The 21,737-nt window shown below is 43.9% G+C and overlaps 1 protein-coding gene across 6 annotated transcripts in view; it reads left to right on the top strand.

The window, feature by feature from the left end:
- The first annotated feature begins 667 nt into the window (after nucleotides 1-667).
- Nucleotides 668-21,737, top strand: part of BTBD8 (BTB domain containing 8) — a 43,876-nt gene continuing 22,806 nt past the window's right edge. For 2 of the 6 annotated variants that reach the window (XM_053391761.1, XM_053391759.1), the window contains exons 1-5: nucleotides 676-959; nucleotides 3,925-4,122; nucleotides 17,132-17,424; nucleotides 18,915-19,032; nucleotides 19,905-19,994. In XM_053391761.1, the coding sequence (XP_053247736.1) occupies nucleotides 814-959; nucleotides 3,925-4,122; nucleotides 17,132-17,424; nucleotides 18,915-19,032; nucleotides 19,905-19,994 (845 nt within the window). In that variant the 5' untranslated portion in view covers nucleotides 676-813. Of the gene's footprint in view, nucleotides 960-3,924; nucleotides 4,123-17,131; nucleotides 17,425-18,914; nucleotides 19,033-19,904; nucleotides 19,995-21,737 lie in introns of those variants that run through there. The other 4 variants (XM_053391764.1, XM_053391763.1, XM_053391762.1 and 1 more) reach the window with 3 other exon arrangements.

Here is a 21,737-nt window from a genome sequence, read left to right as displayed (position 1 = left end):
TCCCTTTACCTTTAAGAACTCTGCACTCTTAACAAAGTTAGGGCTGCCATATGTCAAAGTCTGAATGGACATGCGGGGAGGGGGATTTCCGAAAGGGCGCTTTGTCCTGGATCAATGAAAAATCACGGGGTTTTTTTGGGGGGGGGGAGCGCAACCATTTCCGGATCTTCCTAAAATAAAGCTCAACAATTTTGGAGTCTTCCTAAAAAAGTTTTTTATTCCCTTTCAATCCATATGGAGAAATCACACTGAGAACCAGATCCAACCATATCCGATTCATGCAACACTTTTTTTTTCTTCCTTTAGGAAAAATGGCAACCCTAAACAAAGTACTTCATTGAAATCTAGCTAACATGGCATCAGATCAGAATTCAAACAGCACCCATCTCTACTTCTCCTCTGCCCTGTCCCAATGACACTCCTGCCAGCTTTCTATACGAGTCCGCGGCTCCGGATCACAGGGATCTTTCTGTATCCAAGCCCCGCCGCCCCCTTCTTTTCTCCCCGCCTCCACCCGCACCAAACCACGTGCGCCCCAGGATGGTAAACAACACGGAGGCGGGGCTCGACGGAGAGCCGCTTCGCGATTGGTCTTCTCCTCCCCGCTGCCCAATGAGGCGAAGGGAAGGGGTGGACCTCTTCTCGGGCCGCCGCTTCTAAACAGAAGGCGAGAGTTTCGAGACGCTCCCTTCGCCGAGCGCCGGTTGCGCCCTGGGGGAGACAAAGCGGAGCGTGAGCGGCCGAGGCGGCGCCGCAGCTCTCAGGGACCGTCGGCTAATTCTGAGCCGGAAGTCGGGCTGCCTGGCCGGCTTCATGGCGCGCTGGGGCGGCGGCGCCTCGTCCAAGGGCCCCGCGAGGGCCGCGGAAAGAGAAGGGAAAGGCGGCGGCGAGAAGGCCTCGTCCGAGAGGCGGAGGCTGAAGGAGGCGGTGGCTGAGCGGCTGAGGCAGGATGTGGAAAGGTAGGAGGAGACCCCGACATGGGCGAGCGCTTTCTTTTAGGATACCGCCCAAATGGTTGAGCTTATTTTGAGGAAACCATCGGAATTATTAAGCTTTTTTTTATTTATAAGGAAAACCCCCAAATTGTGGAGATTCTTTGTAGGAAGGCCCCCAGTTTGTGGAGACTTTTCTTTTAGGAAGGCCCCCAAATTGTGGAGACTTTGCTTTTAGGAAGGCCCCCAAATTGTGGAGACTTTTCTTTTAGGAAGACCCCACAGTTGTTGAGTTCTTCTTTACAAAAACACTTGATTGACTTACCTATGATCAAGAACAAAGGGCCACCTTTTGGAAATACCCCCCCATGTCAATTCCACGTTTGAAATCCCAGTACTCTTAGGAAAATCCAGACGTGTGGCAGCCCTAGACTTGGTACAAGGAAGTGGGGAGGGGGTCACATGCACTCACCTTCAGGCCAATCTGCAGGATGTTCTTAGCATCACTAAACCCCGGTGTGGCTCTTCCCATGTGCAGGTTGCTTAGGAGAGGGGCATGTGGGAAGCAACAGCACAGGCAGTCCCAACATGCACATGACCCCCCCCCCCGGTGTGGCGCCTGCTAGTTTTGCCACCCCCACCCCATTTTCTTCATAAATCACCCAAGGTGTTTGTAATGCACGAATAGAACCATTGAAGTATAAAAACACTGCGATTTCTCCATTATAATATAAAGTAAGCAAATAAACTGTTATTAGTGCAATTACCTGAGCTTTTTTATGGAGACTACCAGGTATAGGTGCCTGAGCACCCACAAAATTCCCCATGAAGGGGCCAGGCAACCAAAAATTTTCGTGCCAGGGCCATGCACGCAGCCCTGTGCACACAACCCTTTTACCAAGGTGTGGCGATCACTCAGGGTCCCTGGACATTTCAACATCTATTGATCACTGTGCCACCACCCACGCCCTACCTGGTACAATACTGAGTCCAGTCAGGGTTAAATTGGAACATAAACTTCTGTTTATTTATTGCAGTTTAACAAGTGTGTGGTTTCATAAACAGTATCGGTCAATTACAATCATGGGGTGCCTATCCAGACCTATAACTACCTATAACCACTACCTGCTCTCACTCACTAAATCACTTCTCAGATATTTACTTGTCTTCCTAGCTCCTAACTGTTCCTGACTCAGGTTATTTCACTACACTACCTCAACCTACCCACAGACTCTATCCCAATTCACTCCCACTCCAACCAACCACCCAACTCCCAAGGAACTCCTCCCTTCGCCCCTCCCAGAGCTGGTTTTATAGTCCATCTGACTCCACCCCCTGGGTTCTGATTGGGTAGCCTGTTTAACTATTTCACCTCCAGCACTCTCATGTGTTAACGTCACACGGGGTTGCTTATTAATCATGCAATTTTAGAGTTGAAAGGTATCATGAGAGTCATCTAGTCCAGCTCTCTTCGACGCAGGAATCTCTTGCTTAACGTGGCGTTTCAAACTCATGATTCCGAGATTAAGAGCCTCATATGCTATCGTCTGAGCTATTCCAGCTGATGGAATAATTGTTCCTCCCTGAAGACTAATTGCTAGGGGATGCCCTTCTGGGACCTGTTTTTCCATCAGTGCTTTGGAAAGAACTTTCTATCAAGGAGGAGGTTGCTTTCCCGAGTCATCCCTCCAAGCTTCTAATAATTCGCACGTAGGCACCAAACGGGTTATCAGACTTTATTGGCATCTTCTCTGGCACCAGCTACAGACGTCAAACGGCAGCCTAATCTACAGCGTGTTCTCCCCTCAGCACGTTAACTCGAAGATTTATAGGGGCTGGGGAATGCTGGCAGCCAGCCAGCCCCATCACCTGCTCCCACTTTGGGGACTAATTGCTACCACCTGCCTGAGGGGCCCCACCCAGCGATACTTGTTTACAGAATCACTACTTCATGACACTTTCATTCTCCACTCCTTGGAGAAAGTTGGAGTTTTTAAGATTTGAGAAAAAGCAAGGGATGGATGCAGGCTTCAGCATGCTCCAAGTAGGTCCACTGAAATAATGGGGCATAAGTAGTTGTCACGGCTAAATCCCATTGGTTTCAGGGGGTCTGTTCTTGCCATGTCTGAGCTCCTGTCTGCACAATACATTTAAAGCAGCATCATACCACGTTAAACAGTCATGGCTTCCCCCAAAGAATTCTGGGAGCTGTAGGTGGTTCAGAATTGCTTAGAGTCACTAGGAGACCCGTATTGACCTCCCAGAGCTCCAATTCTTAGAGTAGTTAAATAATCGGTTCTTCCCAGGGCATGCTAGGAATTGTGGCTCTGTGCAGAATCTCAGCAAGGAAAAAGCTCTCTGCCTCGCCTGCTCTCTGAAGCTACAGCTTTCCCAGTAGCTAAACAGAAATGAAAGGTAAAGAAAGAAAGAAATTGCAAGTCTTGGAATAGCAATAAGCAGGGAGAGAGAAAACACAGGAGAGGAAGTGAGTTTTGCAATGGGCCTGGTTGTTCGTATTATCAAACAGCTGGATGTGAGTCCGATCGGGTGCTGGCGCCAGGTTTGGGGTTGCTGTTGGGCAAATTCTCTGTGGGGGACCCTTCCATAAGTTGCTCACTTCATTTTCCTTCCAGTGCTCACTTGCTTGCGCCTTTTCTCAGGGTCTTGTCTGTGCAGCTGTCCTGGAGGAAAAATAAGCAGAAGGCACTGTGGCTTGCTCTTGTCAGCTCACACAGGTGAACAGGACAGCAAGGAGGAATAGGAGGGCACCTCCACAGGTTGGTATGTATCTCAGCAGGTGACCAGTCATCCTGGCTCTTGGTGCCACCCCTGTTCCAGTTAATTTCAGTGCCACCTACCATCTGGGTAGCTGGTAATTGGAGGATGGAATGTGAGCAAGCATAGCACTTGGTTTTAGACATCCAAGAAAGAAACATATTCTGAACTCCATTTTGAGCTCAATGTGTGATGCTCTCTCCGTTGTGTTTCACAGGCTTCTTAAAGAAGAAATACAAACTGATGTCACTTTCCATGTTGGCGGTTCTCTCTTCCGAGCTCACAAGGGAGTGCTACTAGCAAGAGTTCCCAGTTTTTTCTCCCAAGTTGCTGGAAGAGTGTTAAACAGTCCAAACCATGGTGAAGTTTTGAATCTGGAGAATTTGGAACCCTCTGAATTTAAAACATTCCTGCAGTAAGTTTCCACTCTCACCTGTCCCCTTAAAAAATGTGGTTCAAGCCAGTATTGTGATAGATCTGGTGGCAGTTAAGATAGCAGGCCACCAGTTTGTCCAATTATAATGGTTCTCTAGGCATCAAGGAATGAGCCTGATTCTTAGATTGGGGAACAAGGAATTTGGGAAGAGTGAGTTCTCCCACCCACTCCATTCTATGATATGTTAAAAGAATGGTGCCCCACCTTTTTTTTAACACTGTAGATACGAACCCATAACCAATCATCAACATACCAGAATATATATTTTTGATACGTCTGTTTCTTAATATTTGACAATATGAAATTGGGAGAGAGGAAGCGAAAGTGGAGGTAAAAGGGGTAGCTGACAGAGTGATGGCCAGCAAGTTGTAAGAGTGTACTTAACTGCAAGATGATTTTGGGGATAGTCTTAGTACTCATGAATTAAATGGAAAGAGGTGTGATTTGCATTGAGTAACAATGGTCTGCTTTCTTCATGAAACTGCTTTTCCTCATGCCTACTGGCTAGTTAGATGACTTTGTTAAAACGGTTATTTTTTCATTAGAGATGCTTCTTGTATGTAGGTATGTTTTCACCAAGGATATCTGAAAGAGCTATAATGTCTGTTCTACATTTTCTGCAAACTTATGCTCACTAATTGAGAGTAAGTGTGTGACTTGGGGAGAAACCCTAAGATCCTGGCTATCACACATTGTGGCAATTAGTTCTATAAATAAATTACATACTGTGTGAGAAAGGATTTTTCTTTTGTCTGTACCGAATTTACCACCAATCAGTTTTATTGGGTGATGTGGGAGACCTGGAGCAAGGCCTCAGTGTTTGGTCTCTGTTCCTCGTTCCAGCACTCTCACTCAACCGGAAGTTGCTGGTTGCAAATCCAATAATTTATGCATCATTTTTTAAAAAATAATTCATACATTTATAAAATTACTTTAATTTGGTACTTCAGAGAGGTGGCAGAATGCCCTTGATCTGAGACTCTGAGGCAGTGTTAGAAACTCAGATATATAAGCTAATCACCAAATGGCACCTTAAACCTAAGTTACGGTTGCCACAATGGAATATCTAGGCACCTTTTTTGCACTTGAACTTATTATTATTATTATTACTAATTTCTATACCACTTTATATTTTAAAGAAAAAAAAATCTCAAAAAGGTTTACAACACATTAAAAGATCAAATAAAACAACCCAGAATAAAACAAATGCAAGCTTCCAGGAAACTCTTCAGAACCTTCTTTAAGTGACATTTGGCTTTCCCCATGTTTATTTACCTAGTGCCCCATAGCAGAAGGACTATAGGAAGTCGGCATGGTGTTGTGCTTAGAGTGGCAGATCAGGGTTAAAATCTGAAGCTCACTGGGTGACCTTGGAGTCAGTCGCAACCTCTTAATCTGCCTCACAAGGTCATTGTAGAGATTAATTGAGAAGGACGAACTCCTTGGAGGAAAAGGTGAGATGTAAATGCAATAAATAAGTAATTCTTCTGACCCGCTTAAGGAAGCTGGAGGGGCCAGCCAGATGGAGCAGTTATTTGCCAACCTCCACATGGTCCCAAATGGACCAGCGCCTGGTGCCTGGCTAATTTCTGAGGTCGCCAGAGGGTAGTTTAGCTTGTCCTGAGGTTGTCACCAAGTGTGCACCTTTATTTTGCTCCATACAAGTGAATGGTTCCAATTGCTGTACAGATGTGTAAAGCCCGCCAGTGTTGGGGGTGCTAGAATCCTCCTGGTGTTCCTAGGTGTCTCTGCACAAATCCAGCACCTAGGAGAGCTCATTATAATATAGAGGCTCCCTTTGTGGCTGTGCTGAATGTTTCGCTCGTTATCAAGACTGGGTAATTTGTCAAAATCAAGACACGTTCTTAGATAATTTTCTGGTTCTTTAATCCTCTCCTTTAGAGGATTGGTGTTCCTCACAGGATGCAGGGCAGGTCATTTTTTATGTGGCCCAGAAGCCAGTTGCTACATGAAATGCGCGAGAAGCGGGATTGATGCTTTTATTGCTCTTGCTGAGTGGGAGTCTCTTCTGTTGACAGGTTTCTTCAACTGAGGTTAAGTGGCATGGCCGCTGAGAGCCCGTGGTATATTGGAGAACTGCATATTAGACATTCCCTTTGTAATGTAAAGAGTGAGCAGCATATTGCTTAATTAAATGTGATCTTCAGGCCTGCAGGGAAGAGGCTATGCTAATTCAAGCTACTTTTTAGAACAGACATCCTACTTTTACAGAGATTCCCAGGGAATACCACAGTTTTTGATTACCAGATTATTATTATTTACCCATATTTAGATGGGGCAAAACAGTAGTTACATCAGCATTACAGGTTAGAGGTAGAAGACTGTGAATTCCTATTTTAATTTTAACCACCCTGCTGTAATTATTCCCCATTTTCCTACTTTAAAAAAAAATCCATTCCATTTCTTACCCTTCCATCTTGTAAACTTGACAGTGTTCTGGCTTTTAGTAGGACCTGTGCAAATCTAAGTGTGAATGTCATTGGCCGTGCCACCAATTGAAAAGGAGAAATGCTGTTCTCACTGTACGTACAGCTTGACAAGTAAAAGATTTTTGTCAATTCCAATTAGCAGCTGCATAATTGAATGAATTGGCGCAATGCAGGAAGCTTTGGAAAAATAGAGCAATGGAATTTTTACTCTTCCCAACAGACAGCAAAGGCAAAGTTTTGCATTACAGCTGTGTGTGTGAAAATAATTTCCCCCTGTATTCTGAAATACAAATATGCAAAAGCTTCCCAAAGAACTTTAATAAGGAAAAACCAATAGATTGACAGGACTATCGTTCAAATTTAGCATTCCAATATATATAGCAAATAAGCTTATTTATCACTAAAAAGAATCTCTTGTGAATATGTCTCCTTTCAGCTGAATGAAAGTAATTTTCAGTATATTTGCCATCTGTCTCAGTTTGACAGGCAGTTTATCAGGAGCAGGTACTCAGTTGGTTTTCAATATTTGGAAACAAGTGTTTTTGCTGTGATTATTAGCAAAGAGTTCTGTTTTGGTTCTTTGTACCAAGCCTCTGGTATTAGAATGAAGAGGCAGGATTTTGAAATGTGTGAGACTTTGGATTTGCATTTTATCCACATTGGAGAAATTTGCAGGTGTAAAATGATGTATTCTTCCCAACAATTAAATTTTCCCTCTTTGGGAAATAGAGAGGTCTTGCTAACATTGCCAAGTCATGCAGGATATTTTTTACACAACTGGAACTGAATCCTGAGTTCCATTGGCTTTTATCACAGGAGTACTGCAGTGCAGCAAAAAAAGCTGTGGTCAGAAACTATACCACTGTACTAGGATGTGCACAAGAAAACTTGTAACATGGGGTTATGCAAATATTTGCAAGTCTAGGCTCTGATCCTTATCTACACCATAACATTAACAGAAATTGTAAATGTTGGTAATGCTGTAAGGTCTGATTATATTGTTAAGTTAGCCCAGTTTTGTTGAAATTGATTTCAGTCTATTTGTACAGTTTACTTTTGTGACTCGGAGTCTTTAAGCGTAATTGAATTTCCTTATCGCTATCTGTAGCTTGCGAAATGAAACAAAATCTATATGTGGAAATAAGGATTTTTATCAGTTTCAGCAGCTATTAAAGGCAGTAATCCTATTTCTGGATTTTTAATTTATTTTGGGGGCGAGGGGGTATCTTCTATTTCATCCTTGTGTCCTTCAGTAAAAAAAAATTGTATTTAAAGCTTTGTTTTTCAAACGCCCGACTTATTTTAATTCTTCTTTGAAAGCAGTTCTTTTATTCTGTCTTAATTGTTTTCCCATTCTTCAAATGTTCAGGAAGATAAAGCTTACGATTCAGTCCTACATATGCCTACTCAGCATGGTATGTAGGATTGCAGCCTTAATTTCAAATTTGACATTTTTAGTGAAAAAGTTTGCAGTTGGAGCCTCATTACCCCGTATAATCGACATCACCCAAACCTCAAATCCAACTTACCATATTTTTGCTCTATAGGACGCACTTTTTCCCCTCCAAAAATTAAGGGAAATATGTGTGCTTCCTATGGAGCGAATGCAGGCTCCTTGGCTTCAGCGATAGCAACGCGAAGCCTCCGAAGTGCAGAGGGAGCGCTGCCTCTGGAGGCTTCGCGTTGCTTTCCCTGAAGCCTGGAGAGCGAGAGGGATTAGTGCGCACCGACCCCTCTCGCTCTCCTGGCTTCAGGGATAGCCGCCTGAAGACTCTCCTGGCTTCAGCGAAAGGAACCTGAAGCCTCTGAAGCGCAGCGGGAACTTGCGCTGTGCTCTGAAGACTTCAGGGATAGCCGCCTGAAGCCTCCGGAGTGCAGCGGGAGGCCCCGCTTCGCTCCGGAGGCTTCGGGTCCCTTTTGCTGAAGCTGGGAGAGCAAGAATCTCCTGGCTTCAGCAGAGAGGGAGAGCTGCGCAGTGCCCCTTCAGCCAAGCGGGAGGAGAAATGGAAGGGGCTCCGTTTCTCCTGCCACTTTGCTGAAGGGGCGCTGAGCAGAGGGGGGAGAATATTTTTTTCTTGTTCTCAACCTCTAAAACAAGGTGTGTCCTATGGTCGGGTGCGTCCTAAAGAGCGAAAAATACGGTACTTCTTTGAGTCTCTAATGGGCTTTGTCTATTGCTGGTGTCCTCTTGTTATAAATACAGTGGTACCTCGGGTTACAGATGCTTCAGGTTACAGACTCCGCTAACCCAGAAATAGTACCTCAGGTTAAGAACTTTGTTTCAGGATGGATGAGAACAGAAATCGCATGGCAACTGCACGGCGGCAGCAGGAAGCCCCATTAGCTAAAGTGGTACCTCAGGTTAAGAACGGACCTCCAGAACAAATTAAGTTCTTAACCCGAGGTACCACTGTACCAGTTCCTGACAACAGATTGTTCCTGTCCATCTGAACTTCTGGTTATCATCAAGTTTCTTGGTAGATTCACAAGGTATTTAAATAAATCCTTTATTTGCAGAGTGCTGACTCCAATAACAGTGCAAGAACTCTTTTATCCAGAGCTGCTGGTCCCTGGCGACAGCCTCTTGTTACTCTTTCCTACCCATTGTACCCCTTCACCAGCCACTGAATAGCTCCATCGGTTAGTGTGGTGCTGATAATGCCAAGGATGCGGGTCCGATCCCTATATGGGACAGCTGTGTATTCTTTCAGGGGGTTGGATGAGATGATTCTCAGGGTCTCTTCCATCTGTACAGTTCTGTGATTCTGTTTGGGACAGGTTGGTCTGACTGAGGAACCGAGACAGAATCATTTGCTTTAGAGCCCTACAGTAGCAGCCCATGTGATGGGGCACAGCTGCCTTCCGAACAGGGCTGTCCCTGCTGCTTGCCTGGGTGTGCATGTTCAGGTGGCGGGAGCACTGGCTTGGTTCTGCTAGTGCAGCTGCACAGTCCCAATGTTGCTGCTCCATCTGGGTGTTCTGCAGTGATCAGGAGTGCAGCTCAGCCTCACCATGTGGGCTGCTCCTAGGACCTACAGTGGTACCTCGGGTTAAGTACTTAATTCGTTCTGGAGGTCCGTTCTTAACCTGAAACTGTTCTTAACCTGAAGCACCACTTTAGCTAATGGGGCCTCCCGCTGCCGCCGCGCCACCGGAGCACGATTTCTGTTCTCATCCTGAAGCAAAGTTCTTAACCTGAGGTACTATTTCTGGGTTAGCTTTGTCTGTAACCTGAAGCATCTGTAACCCGAGGTACCACTGTATTATTATTATTATTATTATTATTATTATTATTATTATTATTATTACTTCATTTCATTTCTATATTGCTTTATATTTTTAAGAAAAAAATCTCAAAGCGCGTTACAACACATTAAAACATCAAAGGAACCAAGCCGCAATAAAACAAATTCAAATATAAAGTATACAGTCAAGGCAACATAATTAACAGTAAAAACAAAAACATTATCTTAAAGATTTCAAAATAAAACATTACAAAGGATGTCAACTATAGAATATGTATCTTATACTGTACATACAAAGTTAACAAACAAAAAAATCTTAAACTTTTCATTTAAAAATACCAACTTTTATTTATGCAGTTTTAGCAGCTTTTATACACACATTGTACAGTATCCATCACTCCTCTTTTTGGAGTCTCTCTGTGGCATTCTATGGAAATCTTGACCTGCCGCATATTCTAATATTTCACCCATTATCATCTCAAGTCTTCCTTTTTTGATGTTATCTGCTGCTCATAGGTTAACCTGTACTTATAAGTTAAATCATATATTGTACATTCTAAGATAATTTCCAAAACACCTCCACTCCTCTTTAACTTGTCCTTATTCCTTAGTTTTCATGGTCATGGTTACTAATTCTTTGTATTCGATCAATTTGTTTGGCCAAGTTTCCTTCGTGGGTATCTCTTCTTTTTTCCATTTTCCCGTATATACTATTCTAGCTGCAGCAGTCGCACACAGAAAGACATTGAGTGCCTTTTTTGGAATGTCATCGCTTATCATCCCTATGAAAAAGGCTCTGGTCTTTTGGGAAATGTGAGTTTTATGATACTCTCTAGCATGTTTACATGACTACCACAAATCAGCTTTAATATTAAATATCAGTATCAATCTTTAGTTTGGTCACAGACCAGCATAAGATAAAAGCATACAGATAAACTGAACACATCAGACTTAAAGCAGGTAAGGGGTAAAAACTAATCATCTTAAACATTTCAAAAGGAAACATTGCTAAATAAAGTCAAATATAAAATGCAAATAATTTAAAACGGCATAATTACCAAGAGAATAAAATACTATCATAAGCATAGAACACATCTGCTGCTGTTGCTGCCAGTCCTGCCAATGGTGGTCATGGTGGCTGGTGGCTATAGAAGCTCAGGCTTGGTGGCCTGGGTCTGCACTAAGAAACAACCAATATATATTGGTTGCGTATTGATATTAGCTTCAATTTGTCACCTGACCTCCACTGAGCAGAAAGCAATAATACCGTCTACAGTGCTGCTCCCCCCCCCCGAAAAAGAGGTGCAGGTCCCACCTTTTGGAATGGACAACCCAACGTTGTTGAGCTTTTGTGTTTTTAGACAGTCTTTTTTCTTATAAAAGCAAGCCTTTGTCCACGTATGAATTTTCTGAAAGGCAGGGCTTCTGCAGGATTTTTTTTGCATTAGTAGCTGCTATCAGGAATTGGTCTGCTCTAAGAGAGTGAAGGCGACATGGGTTGTTTTCCACAACACAGCATCTTGCTCCCAATGTGCTTCAGTTCTGAGATCGGTGAGTGCTGCCTCCCGTGGCTAGGTCAATGCAGCAGGGAATACTGCGGCGTTCTTGGGCAGATACGGAGAACTCCACAAATATTAAACATTTATTAACCTGGCCAATTATAATAGATTGAAACGTACGGAGAACTCTCCCTACTTCAAAAAGCACAGAAGCTTCCGAGTTGCATTAAAATACAGAGCATGAGTACATAGTCTGCCTGCTTTCTCAATTCTGCTGTATTTCTGTCCTCCTTTTTATATAGACATTTCAGCTTCCTGTCTCGAGCAGCTTCAGAATGGCTGGTATCGTTTAGCTTGTTTACTGCTAAGGCTGTCATTCCTTTTAGCTTCTGTTCTACATGCTATTTTTAAAGCTATTGTTTGTTTGTAATGGAAAAATTCAATGTGATGTATACCTTGTCTCCGAAAGAAGGGGCATGAAAGTCTTAATGCTGTTTCGTTTTCCTCCTGCTCCATAATAGAAATGTGCTCTCAGTCTAGCAGATCCAGAAGAAATTCTAGGATCAGCTATTTTGTGTATGAGGACGGTCCATAAGCACAGGATTGGATCATAGGGCCATCTAACACAGCATTCTCTTTCCTGCAGAGGCCAATCGGATGCCTCTGTGGGGCACAGAAAACCAACAACTCTCCCATCTTGTTGTTCACTTCTCCCACCTGCAGTAATTGGTATATACTGCCACCTTTTGCTTCATCTGCCCAACACTGTCCATTGGGCTTGCGCAAGCCAGACTTGCCCTGCTAATATGTACTATGCTGGTGAACCATTCCTTAACGTTGTCATCTCCTAGTGTCACTTTCACGGCTAAATTTCCTCTACGTACTTACCAGGTCTGCTGCTAGGAGTCTTCAGTCTGCAGACAGCAGAGGTTACGCTCCATGGATTCCATGCTTCACCTTCTGCAGAGAGGGACTTGGATTTCTAACTCAAAAGCTACCACGTCTTGCTGCAAATGTTCTGTAACCATGTAAGACAGAGGTCGGCAAAGTTTTTGTGGCTTGGGCCGGTTCATGATCCCACAGGCGCCGCAGTGGGCCAGAGTGCATGTGCACATGCCTGCGCAAACGCTATTTCCGGCGCGGAGGAGGTGTGCGCAGCTTCCCATTGGATGCAGGAGCTTCCCGCAACCAATGGGAAGCCAGCCAGCGTCGCAGAAGGCAGTGCCCGCTCTGCTTGCACCAGTTTAGTGCGGTGCACGGGAGCCGACTAACTGGGCAGCGGGGTCCCCGAGTGGGCAGTGGGGGTCCATGGGCTGGTTAAACGACCCCTATTGGCCACTTATGGCCCATGGGCCTTAGGTTGCCGACCCCTGGTGTAAGAGATCTCTAAGCTGCCTGTTATATTAGCCGGGGCAAGTATATGAAAGAAGGGTCATCCTGGCAGGAGCAGACTTTGGTAATCTTTCGTAATATGGCACTCTGTACAAAGCCAAAATTTGACACCTTCAAAGGGATCTCTTCAATTATGGATCTTCTCAAATTGGAACCCCTTGGCTGGGCCCCTCCAAGCAGGGGAACCAACCCCCCCCCCACATCACCCTAAATCCGGCGTTGATTCCGGACTGTTTATTGTTATGCTTTCATTATTTCTAATGAAACCTTAGTTAATAATCCTGTGCTCTTAACTGGAGGAGATTCTCTGTAATCTTGTCTCATCCCACGTTAACGCCTTTTGTCTTTTTGGCCTAGTTGCTGCAAAAGTATGTGTTTAACTTGAGGTGGATGGGATAGTCAGAGATGGAAAGTTGGCAGCATTTCGTTGACCATCTCTTCCCGATTATGAAATGCTGTTCCCCAGAGAAGCTTACCTGCTGCCAAGAATGATGTATTTTTAGTGCCACATTAAATTGAGTTTAGATTCTTAGGGTCTGTTAGTTTTTATGCTTTATTTATATTCAGTTTCTTGCTGAACTGCTGGTGTGTGTGTGTGTGTTTTTAACAGGATCTTTGGAGAGTGTTAAATATTGTTTCTATAGGTTTCACTAAGTCTTTGGATGGAAGAGCAGGGGAAGGGAACAGTGAGATGCACTGCTGTTTTAACCCAAGAGGCCTGAGGTAGCCAACATGGAATCTTTCAGGTGTTGTTGGATTCCAAGTCCCATCAGCCCCAGTCAGCATGGCCGGTGGTCAGGGATGATGGGAATTGTAGTCCAACAGCATCTGGAGGGCACTGTGTTGCAACAGTTGGTAGCTTTTGCATCATATGTGTCTTTTAGGGTGAATGGGTAGCTCTTTTCTCCCCAGATTTACTAATCTGCTCCAGGTATTTGGATAAACTGCAAGGTGCCTTGTTTGTTTTTTTAGAGATGGAGACAGCTTGTCAAATGTGCGTGGAGAAGTGCAAAGAAGAGAAATGGGTGTTTGATTCAGAAGCAAATGCACGTGTCATTTGGGGGGTAGTGACTGGGGGAGGCTGAGTTCACAAAAACATGGCACTGACCCCCTATTTAAAGGTGCCTCTGTATTCTCCCAGGAGTTTCGGGGTGATCTTACAGAAAACCTGCATCTTGTCTTTTCCTGTAGAATGATTTGCAATTCAAGGCATGTGGGTAAATAGTGATTTAAATAAAAAAGAAGGTTGACCCCAGTGTCTTTAGGTAGAGCATGGGACAGAGTCAGACCTGCTTTCCCAAAGCTGTTTCAATTCTCATGGGCCAAGCACAACTCCAGAATCCAAAGAGGAGGTATGTGATGCTGCTTCTCCTCCCTCTTCCAGCAAGAAGCATTCCAGCAGGAGAAGAAGGAATCTTAAACAAAAATGGGGGAGCAGATTTTGTGGGGTTAAACTTTTAAAATGACAAGTCCTTCCCCATAATCCTAGAGCCACCTTAAGAGAGGGAAAAGAAATAGACTTTGTTCTTCCCTTCCCCAAATGCTGTAAGGTAAAGTGACCCCTGACCATTAGGTCCAGTTGTGACTGACTCTGGCACTCATCTCGCTTTATTGGCCGAGGGAGCTGGTGTACAGCTTCCGAGTCATGTGGCCAGCATGACTAAGCCGCTTCTAGCGAAACCAGAGCAGCGCACGGAAACGCCGTTTACTTTCCCGCCGGAGCGGTACCTATTTATCTACTTGCACTTTGACATGCTTTCGAACTGCTAGGTTGGCAGGAGCAGGGACCGAGCAACGGGAGCTCACCCCGTCGCGGGGATTCGAACCGCCAACCTTCTGATCGGCAAGTCCTAGGCTCTGTGGTTTAGACCACAGTGCCACTCACGTCTCCCAAATGCTGTACTTTCCCCCATAAGAATGAACAGCAGCTGTTCAATCTATGGGAGGAAGTAAGTGGGTGCCCTTGGGGGACTTGGTCTGTTGAATAAACCTGTGCCCCTTGGGCAATGAAAATCAAACTTGGACTTGTCTTCACTGCTTGCAATCAGTTTATTGGTCATGCTAGAGTGTGACAGAATATGTAGAAATGACTATTTCTCCTTTCCTGCATAGGCCAAAGTCATTATTTGTTTATTGCTTTGTTGGAAAGCCTGTCAACCCCACAAGTGATGATCAAGATTTTAGCAGTCCAGTCAGCGTACTCTCCCAAAGGGGAGAAGAATTTTGCAACCTTAATTTAGATGACTGTCTGATAACGGAGTGTTACAGCTTCCAGGCAGGAAGATTATCTTGTATTTTCCTGGAATTATTATAAATTGACTAATAAATACAGACAAGTTTCATCTGATTGCAGCGCACAGTTTAGAATGTCTGTCTGGAGGTTGTTTTCAGAACAGATTTGGACAAGAGTGTTTATGCCTTAAAGGACACAGCATACTCTTTAACACTCCATAAATTCATGCATATTGCCAAGCAAGTATTTCAAGGAAATAGTTATCTGGAAGTCTCCCCCCCCCAAAAGTAGCCTGAGTTATTTAGCTACTCAGAGGCAATCCTGTTTTTCTTGTTTTTTAAAGACCCTTGCCCTTTATGGCTTTCTTGAAGGTTGCATTTTGTCTGTCTTGTTGTAAAAGACTTTGAGAACTGATGAGGCTGTTTTTGTTATCGTTGGCAGTAAATGAACACTTTAGCGGGGAAAACCAGGAAGTGATCCAAAGGGCTGCTCATTCTAAGTCTACATCACAGGATCTTCAAGTTATAATCTGGCATGTTTGGGTCATGCTTTTTTTTCTGTGCATATCCACATGCACCTGTATTTTATGTACGTCTTCTCTCGCTAGGTCTGCTTGAATCTGATTATGCTGGGATAATGTGGTTTTCTTTCCAATGCACAGTTGCGAGTTTGCTTTTTAAATAGGCCAGAAAGTAACACAGGGGGAAAAAGCAAACAAAAAATGGTTATAGATGTAGCATAATCTTTGTTGTATGCATGGACCCTCCCTGTAGAATAACTAGTTTCTGAAACTATTGAATCATTCTAGGTCAGGGGTCGGCAACCTGCGGCTCCGGAGCCGCATGTGGCTCTTTTACACCTTTGCCGCGGCTCCGGGGCGGATACTAGCGAGGGGAGGAGGCGCATTGTGCGCCCCGACACTCCCTACTGTGGCGGGCGCTGTACTGGCTGTGACGTCGCATGGGGGCGGTGCGTGCGTTAGTCACGCACCGTCCCGACGTCACCTTCCCGCCCGCCTGCTACATTGTAAGGGGCATGTACGCTGGTCACTGCATTGAAAGGGGGCATGTACGCTGGTCACTGTTTTGAAGGGGAGTGAAGAACACACACACAAAAAAAGGTAACTTGTTAATTTAACGTTTATTTCTATGAGGAGGAGTAATTCTGAGGGGTCAAACAAAGAAATAATAAAAAAGTGACAAAAAAGTTATTTTTATAATGACGAGTTTTGCGGCTCCCAGTTTTTTTCCTTCGGAAACGGGTCCAAGTGGCTCTTTTTGTCTTAAAGGTTGCAGACCCCTGTTCCAGGTGTTTGTGCATAGGAACATAGAAAACTGCCTTATGCTGAGTTAGGCAATTGGTCTATTCAACCCAGTATTTTTCGCATGGTCTGGCAGTGGCTTTCCACTTTTTCAAGCAGGGATTTCTCTCCCAACCTCACCTGGAGATTCTGGGAATTAAACCTGGAACTTTTGATCTACAGTACCATGGAGGTGTGGCTCTTCCCCCATTATCAAATCTGCAACAACTAGTTTCTTGATCAGCAATTTCCTTCGTCAGCCAATTTCAGAGAGATTGGGAACACTGGTCTGGTCTTGAATTGCCCATCCTTTAAAGCTCCCTTTTTTATTTCTAGAATGACAACTAAGAAGCCAGATGGCAGAAGCCTCATGGACCAGGTTTGGTTCAGGGATGTTGCATTGTAAAGTACTATTTCTCTAGCAGATGTGCTATTAGGAAAATATACTTTTAAGATGTACCTGAGAGATGCTTTTTTCTCCCGGTTGAATTAACTTGCGATAACTGCTGTTTTTAAAATGTCTTGGATTTTTGAGTACTCTGTATATTAAAATATAATTAGGTTTTAGTGTTTGGCGCCAAATGATTGAGATGGAGGGCAAGTAAAGCAATGTATTGTGGTATTATTCGATTTCGATTGTAGGGCAGGGTTCTGTTTTGCTACTTGTTTTGGACAACTACTTAAGGATAGGCACTGTTAACTTCACGAGATCTGGTAGTCAAAACCACATTTTGAATTATGCAATGCATAAAACTTTCTATGAAGTCTGATCCTTTGCAGGCGTCCTTAGAGGCAAGTCCCATTGAAGTCAGTGGGACTCCCTTGCAAATATATGTGCATGGGATTACAGCCTGACTCTCTCTTCCTAGGGTCGTGTATTCATCCGGAAACGTCAAAGAGTCTGAGCAAGCGATTCTCAAGAAAGAAATATCAAAGCCTAGCTCCACAAAGGAACATGAAAGTGTGGACGTCAGCAATCTGCAGAATGGTGAAATATTCGCTGGACAGTGCCTAGAAAATCATGAAAGGACATCTGGTTATCAGTATTCCTTAAGTGGAGCCCTAGAAACAGAAGCTGCTGCTTCCCCTTTTATTGCAAATGAAATTCCTGGAGAAGATGCTGCTGCTGCTGTTGATGCTGAAGGCAATGCAGTTGTGTCAGGTGAGGTTAAACCGGTGGCGTTTGGATTTCCTTTTGTTACTTAAATGCCAGTGTGGGTTTGTTAACCATCTGAAACAAGGTTTGCCGTTGCTGCGCTTGCAATGTCGAGTTTAATATTCTTCGCTGTAACTTGGCTCCTGAGTAATGAGCCTTGCGTTGTTTAGACAGGACTGTAGGAATGTGTAGCCACAGCAACTCTTACACCCACCTATTGTGTAAGAGCGGAGATGCTCTAGTGCCGAGCATTTTGTGGAATTACGGAGTTTGCTTAAAGCATTGTTAGCCCACTCTTCCGTTGGAAAGGTACCCTGAGGCTCACACAAGATCAATAAAAACAACAACCAAGGCATATTGTAAGCCTGCAGGCAAGATGTAACAGTGCAGTCCTACACATGTCTCTTCAGAAGTCCTGGTGAGTTCATCTTTCTCCAAAGTGGGTTTAGGATTACAGACCATTTCCCTGACATGAGAACCGCCAGTCCATAATGCCTTTGGGCTCAAGCTCCATTTATTGACCCTCATCCAGCCCACAACTGTTCAGATTAGGGCCAGGCGATATCTGGTTTTCAACAACATGATATCACCAGCTAGACACCGTGATATACCCATATATCACCATGTCTGAAATAAGGGTGGAGCTGTGTCGAGGCATTGACTGGCATCACGGTTTTTCCTGCATCATGATTTCTGCCGGTGTCTGCTCTTGTGATTCGCTGCCCCTTGCAGAAGGCAGGGGAAAGCTGAGCTGAGTTACCAGGGGCTGCAGGAATCGAGAGAAGCATTGGCTGGCTTCACGGTTTCCCCCACATTGTGATTTTCACGTAGTGCACTCCCACACTGTGATTCGCGATATATTGCCAAGTCAAATAATTATGAAATTGATATCACGATACGGACTTCAAACTGATTTTGGACAATATATGGATATATTGCCCAGCCCTAGTCCAGATCATGGACAGCCTCCCCTGACTCAGCTGTTACATAGAAATAGGGCTGGATGGCATCAACCCATTGATGACACTTCACCCCCAAACAACTAATGACCACACCTGGTGGCTTTATATTGGGAACAAGTGGTACAGCATAGTGCAAACACTATGGCCCTGAAACTCACGATCGCAATGCTACTCTTACTGACTGGACTGTGAATTAACATCTCCAGGGGAGGCCTTGAGGGTGTTCTGGATGCTTGGGGGAAAGTCTCAGGGTGTATCCCTTTCTATGGAATAAACTCCCCTGCAAAGTGCTGTAAGTGCCAGTGTTAACATTTGTCAGCAACTGAACACACACCTCTTTCCCCATGCATTTCGGAGGGATTGAGGTTTTAGAGATATTCAGAGATCCTTTTTTATTACCTGTTTCCTATGTTACTGAGGCTGTATATTTTATTAATGTGAAATTCCACAGAGCTTCTCTTTTAGGATATGTTTCTATTTCAGGACCTTATGGTGGAGAATGGTCTCATAACAAGTCATTTTTCTTTGTTCCAGATGATTCTAAAATAGAAACAGCATCTTGCTTAGGAAAAGACCTATTGATGCTCTGCAAGAAATCTTGGTTTTCGGATCTTACTATATGGATTGACAGAAAACAGTTTCAAGTGCACAGGTACTTCAAGAGACTAGCATATTTTTTTTAAAAAAAGAAGAAGCTTAGTGCGTTTTTGGGGTGGGTTGAACAACGTTTAGAAATGTCTGTGGGTTGTGTCTAATTAAGCTATACTTGGAGTCAGTGGAGTAGACCCATTGACATTAATGACTTAGGTTAGTCGTGTCCATTAATATCAGTGGGACTACTCTGAGTAGGTTGCATTGCATACAGTCCAATATGTGTGATCTTCGATGGAGAAGAGCTAATCTAATACTAGATGAAAACTGGCATTGATTCAGCAACAGTGTGTTGAGTTTTTAAATATCCCCTCCTGCAAGGAAAGCTTAGTTTAGTGAGCAAGAGAAAAAGAATACAGCTGTCTTGCTCCTTAAAGCTCTTGGTCCTCAAAATAAATAAGCAAACCTTTTACCAGAATAAATCATATTGAAAAAATTGTAGAGTGTTAATAGCTGAATTACTGTTAAGCTGCAGATCTGCCCTCAAAAGAGGTATTTCCTCATTTGGAAGGAAGATGAAAGATCTGTGATGGGGAAAAATTGTGGTGTTCTGTGTTCAAAGTGGGAGAAAACCCCAGGTGCCTAAGAATTTGAGATTTTCTTCCAGCCTTGTTTTGTGGATAATGAAAATGAATTGTGGATTAGCTGTTAACTGGAGGCATTTCAGAATGGTAGCATTTTTCCACATTCTGTGACAAATCGGATTAAATTGCCAGGGATCCTGGGAGAAATAAGTATGCAGTGAGCAGACACGCATTAGTAGGTAAAGGGCAAATAATTTCAACCTTTTTTAGCAGCTTTCCTAAAATAAATATTTGTATCTAGTAGAATAATGTTTACTCCCCCCCCACACCCCACCCTTCCCTCTCTCAGGGCCATTTTATGTGCCAGATCTTGTTACTTTGCTGCTATGCTGAATGGGAGCTGGGCCGAAAGCTCTCAAGAGCACATCACTCTTCAAGGGTAAGTTGTTTTGCAAGTCGTATGGGAGCAAAGGTAGGCAATTTAAAATCACTGCAAATGCAGAGCAGCCATGCTGCATACCAAGCAATTCAAATTAATCTGTCCTGACTCTCTTATTTGGTGCAGTATTTTTTGAGCAACAGTCCTAAATTTTGGCTAGTGGGAAACCTCTGTGAATTGAGAACCTGCATCTATCTATTTGCATCAAACCGTCAACCGGAAGAGTTAAAAATTTGAAAGTTCTGCATTGCAATTAAATTCAATGAGCAAGTAACGTCCCTTCTCTGCTTTTAGCATGACTTGCTGGCCTGTTAGATGGGTAGTAAACAAATTATAAAGGCAATGTTGGAAAGACATTGCTGTGTCTTGCCTCCCTGGAACAAACCCTGGAACAAATTCTTTGTAGGGGAACAGTTAGGGGCAGAGGCGCCATCTTGCTAGGGTGACAGGGTTGGGCAGCGTCACACGGCTGAGCATCATGCCTCCGTCAGCACTGATATGTGTTGGCACTTATATGAACCATGTGTAAGGGTAATGGGAACCCATTTAAAACCACAGTTGTGATGCTGGAATAATGGTATCATCTCTGGGGAGAGGTTTTTCTTGTCGCCCATGTCTCTCCCAGCACCCGGGGATGTTATTGGGGTAGGTGATGTATGGGGGCGCTGTATTCCTACTAGTGCTATCATTATGTGTGAGACCACTTGGCCAGTATATTTTTTTGATGAGAACTTGGTACAGTGCTTGTTGGCAGGATTGTTGCAGTCTATATGTAAATTGAGAATTTTTTCCTAGGGAGTGGTTACCCCGCTTAAATGACACGTTACACAATTGCATATCCTGGTTTAAGGGAAGCTTTAGTTAGCCTTGAATCAGGGCTGGCAACTACTCAACCATACTTGGTAGTTGGGGCCTGGTGCTCCAGAGAGGAGTGCAGATTTTTGAGGCTTTTCCCCATTTTACCTGGGAGCTGTCACTGGGCTTGTACTGGACACTGTAGGTCTAACAGTTTAAGCAGGTTTTTGTAGCCGTTTGTACAATAAGAGCAGCGCACATGGCGAATAGCAAAGCAAGCTGACTGCCTTGGTTCATGGATTACTTAACACTTGACTGTGGATTAAGAATTACAGATTCATAAAACTCCAAATCTGCTTTCCTTGTCACCTTAGAAAACGCATTAGCTGAGCATTCCTTGTACAGGTGCTCTGACTTTTAATTTGTGCAATATTATACAGCCTTCCCTTTGAATAAGATCCATCTCAGCATAGCGAGATTTTCCTCTGAGTAAACATGAGGTTTGCTGTGCACATATGTGGGGATATAAAGCTGTCATTGCACTGTGATGACGAAGTGACAATAAAAACTAGCTTTCTTCTGCTCTTACATATGTTGAACATGGTTGTGTATACCTGGTGGTGTGATGCTGGATGCTTTTTTTTCTCAACTGACATCCCATAACTTTTGATTGCTTGGAAGCTTGGGGACACTTCTTGATACAGCCGAGTCAGATGCATCTTATCTGCGATAAAGCCCGTGACCGCTTTTCCTATTGTCCTGGCTGGAAGTCAGGCAGCACCACCAGCGTGTCTCAGTTGTAACCACAGTCTCAGTATTTCTGATGATGGAGCTTAAGACCCATTGACCTGGTTCAGCCAGAATGCCACATCATGGTTTTGTTCTACGACAGGCATGTCCAACCACAAGTTGGCTGTGATCTACCAACAAGTATCAAAAAATGGCAGT

This window comes from Podarcis raffonei, chromosome 6 (assembly GCF_027172205.1).
Source record: "Podarcis raffonei isolate rPodRaf1 chromosome 6, rPodRaf1.pri, whole genome shotgun sequence".
NCBI lineage: Eukaryota > Metazoa > Chordata > Lepidosauria > Squamata > Lacertidae > Podarcis > Podarcis raffonei.
This window is presented reverse-complemented; position numbering and strand designations above follow the sequence as displayed.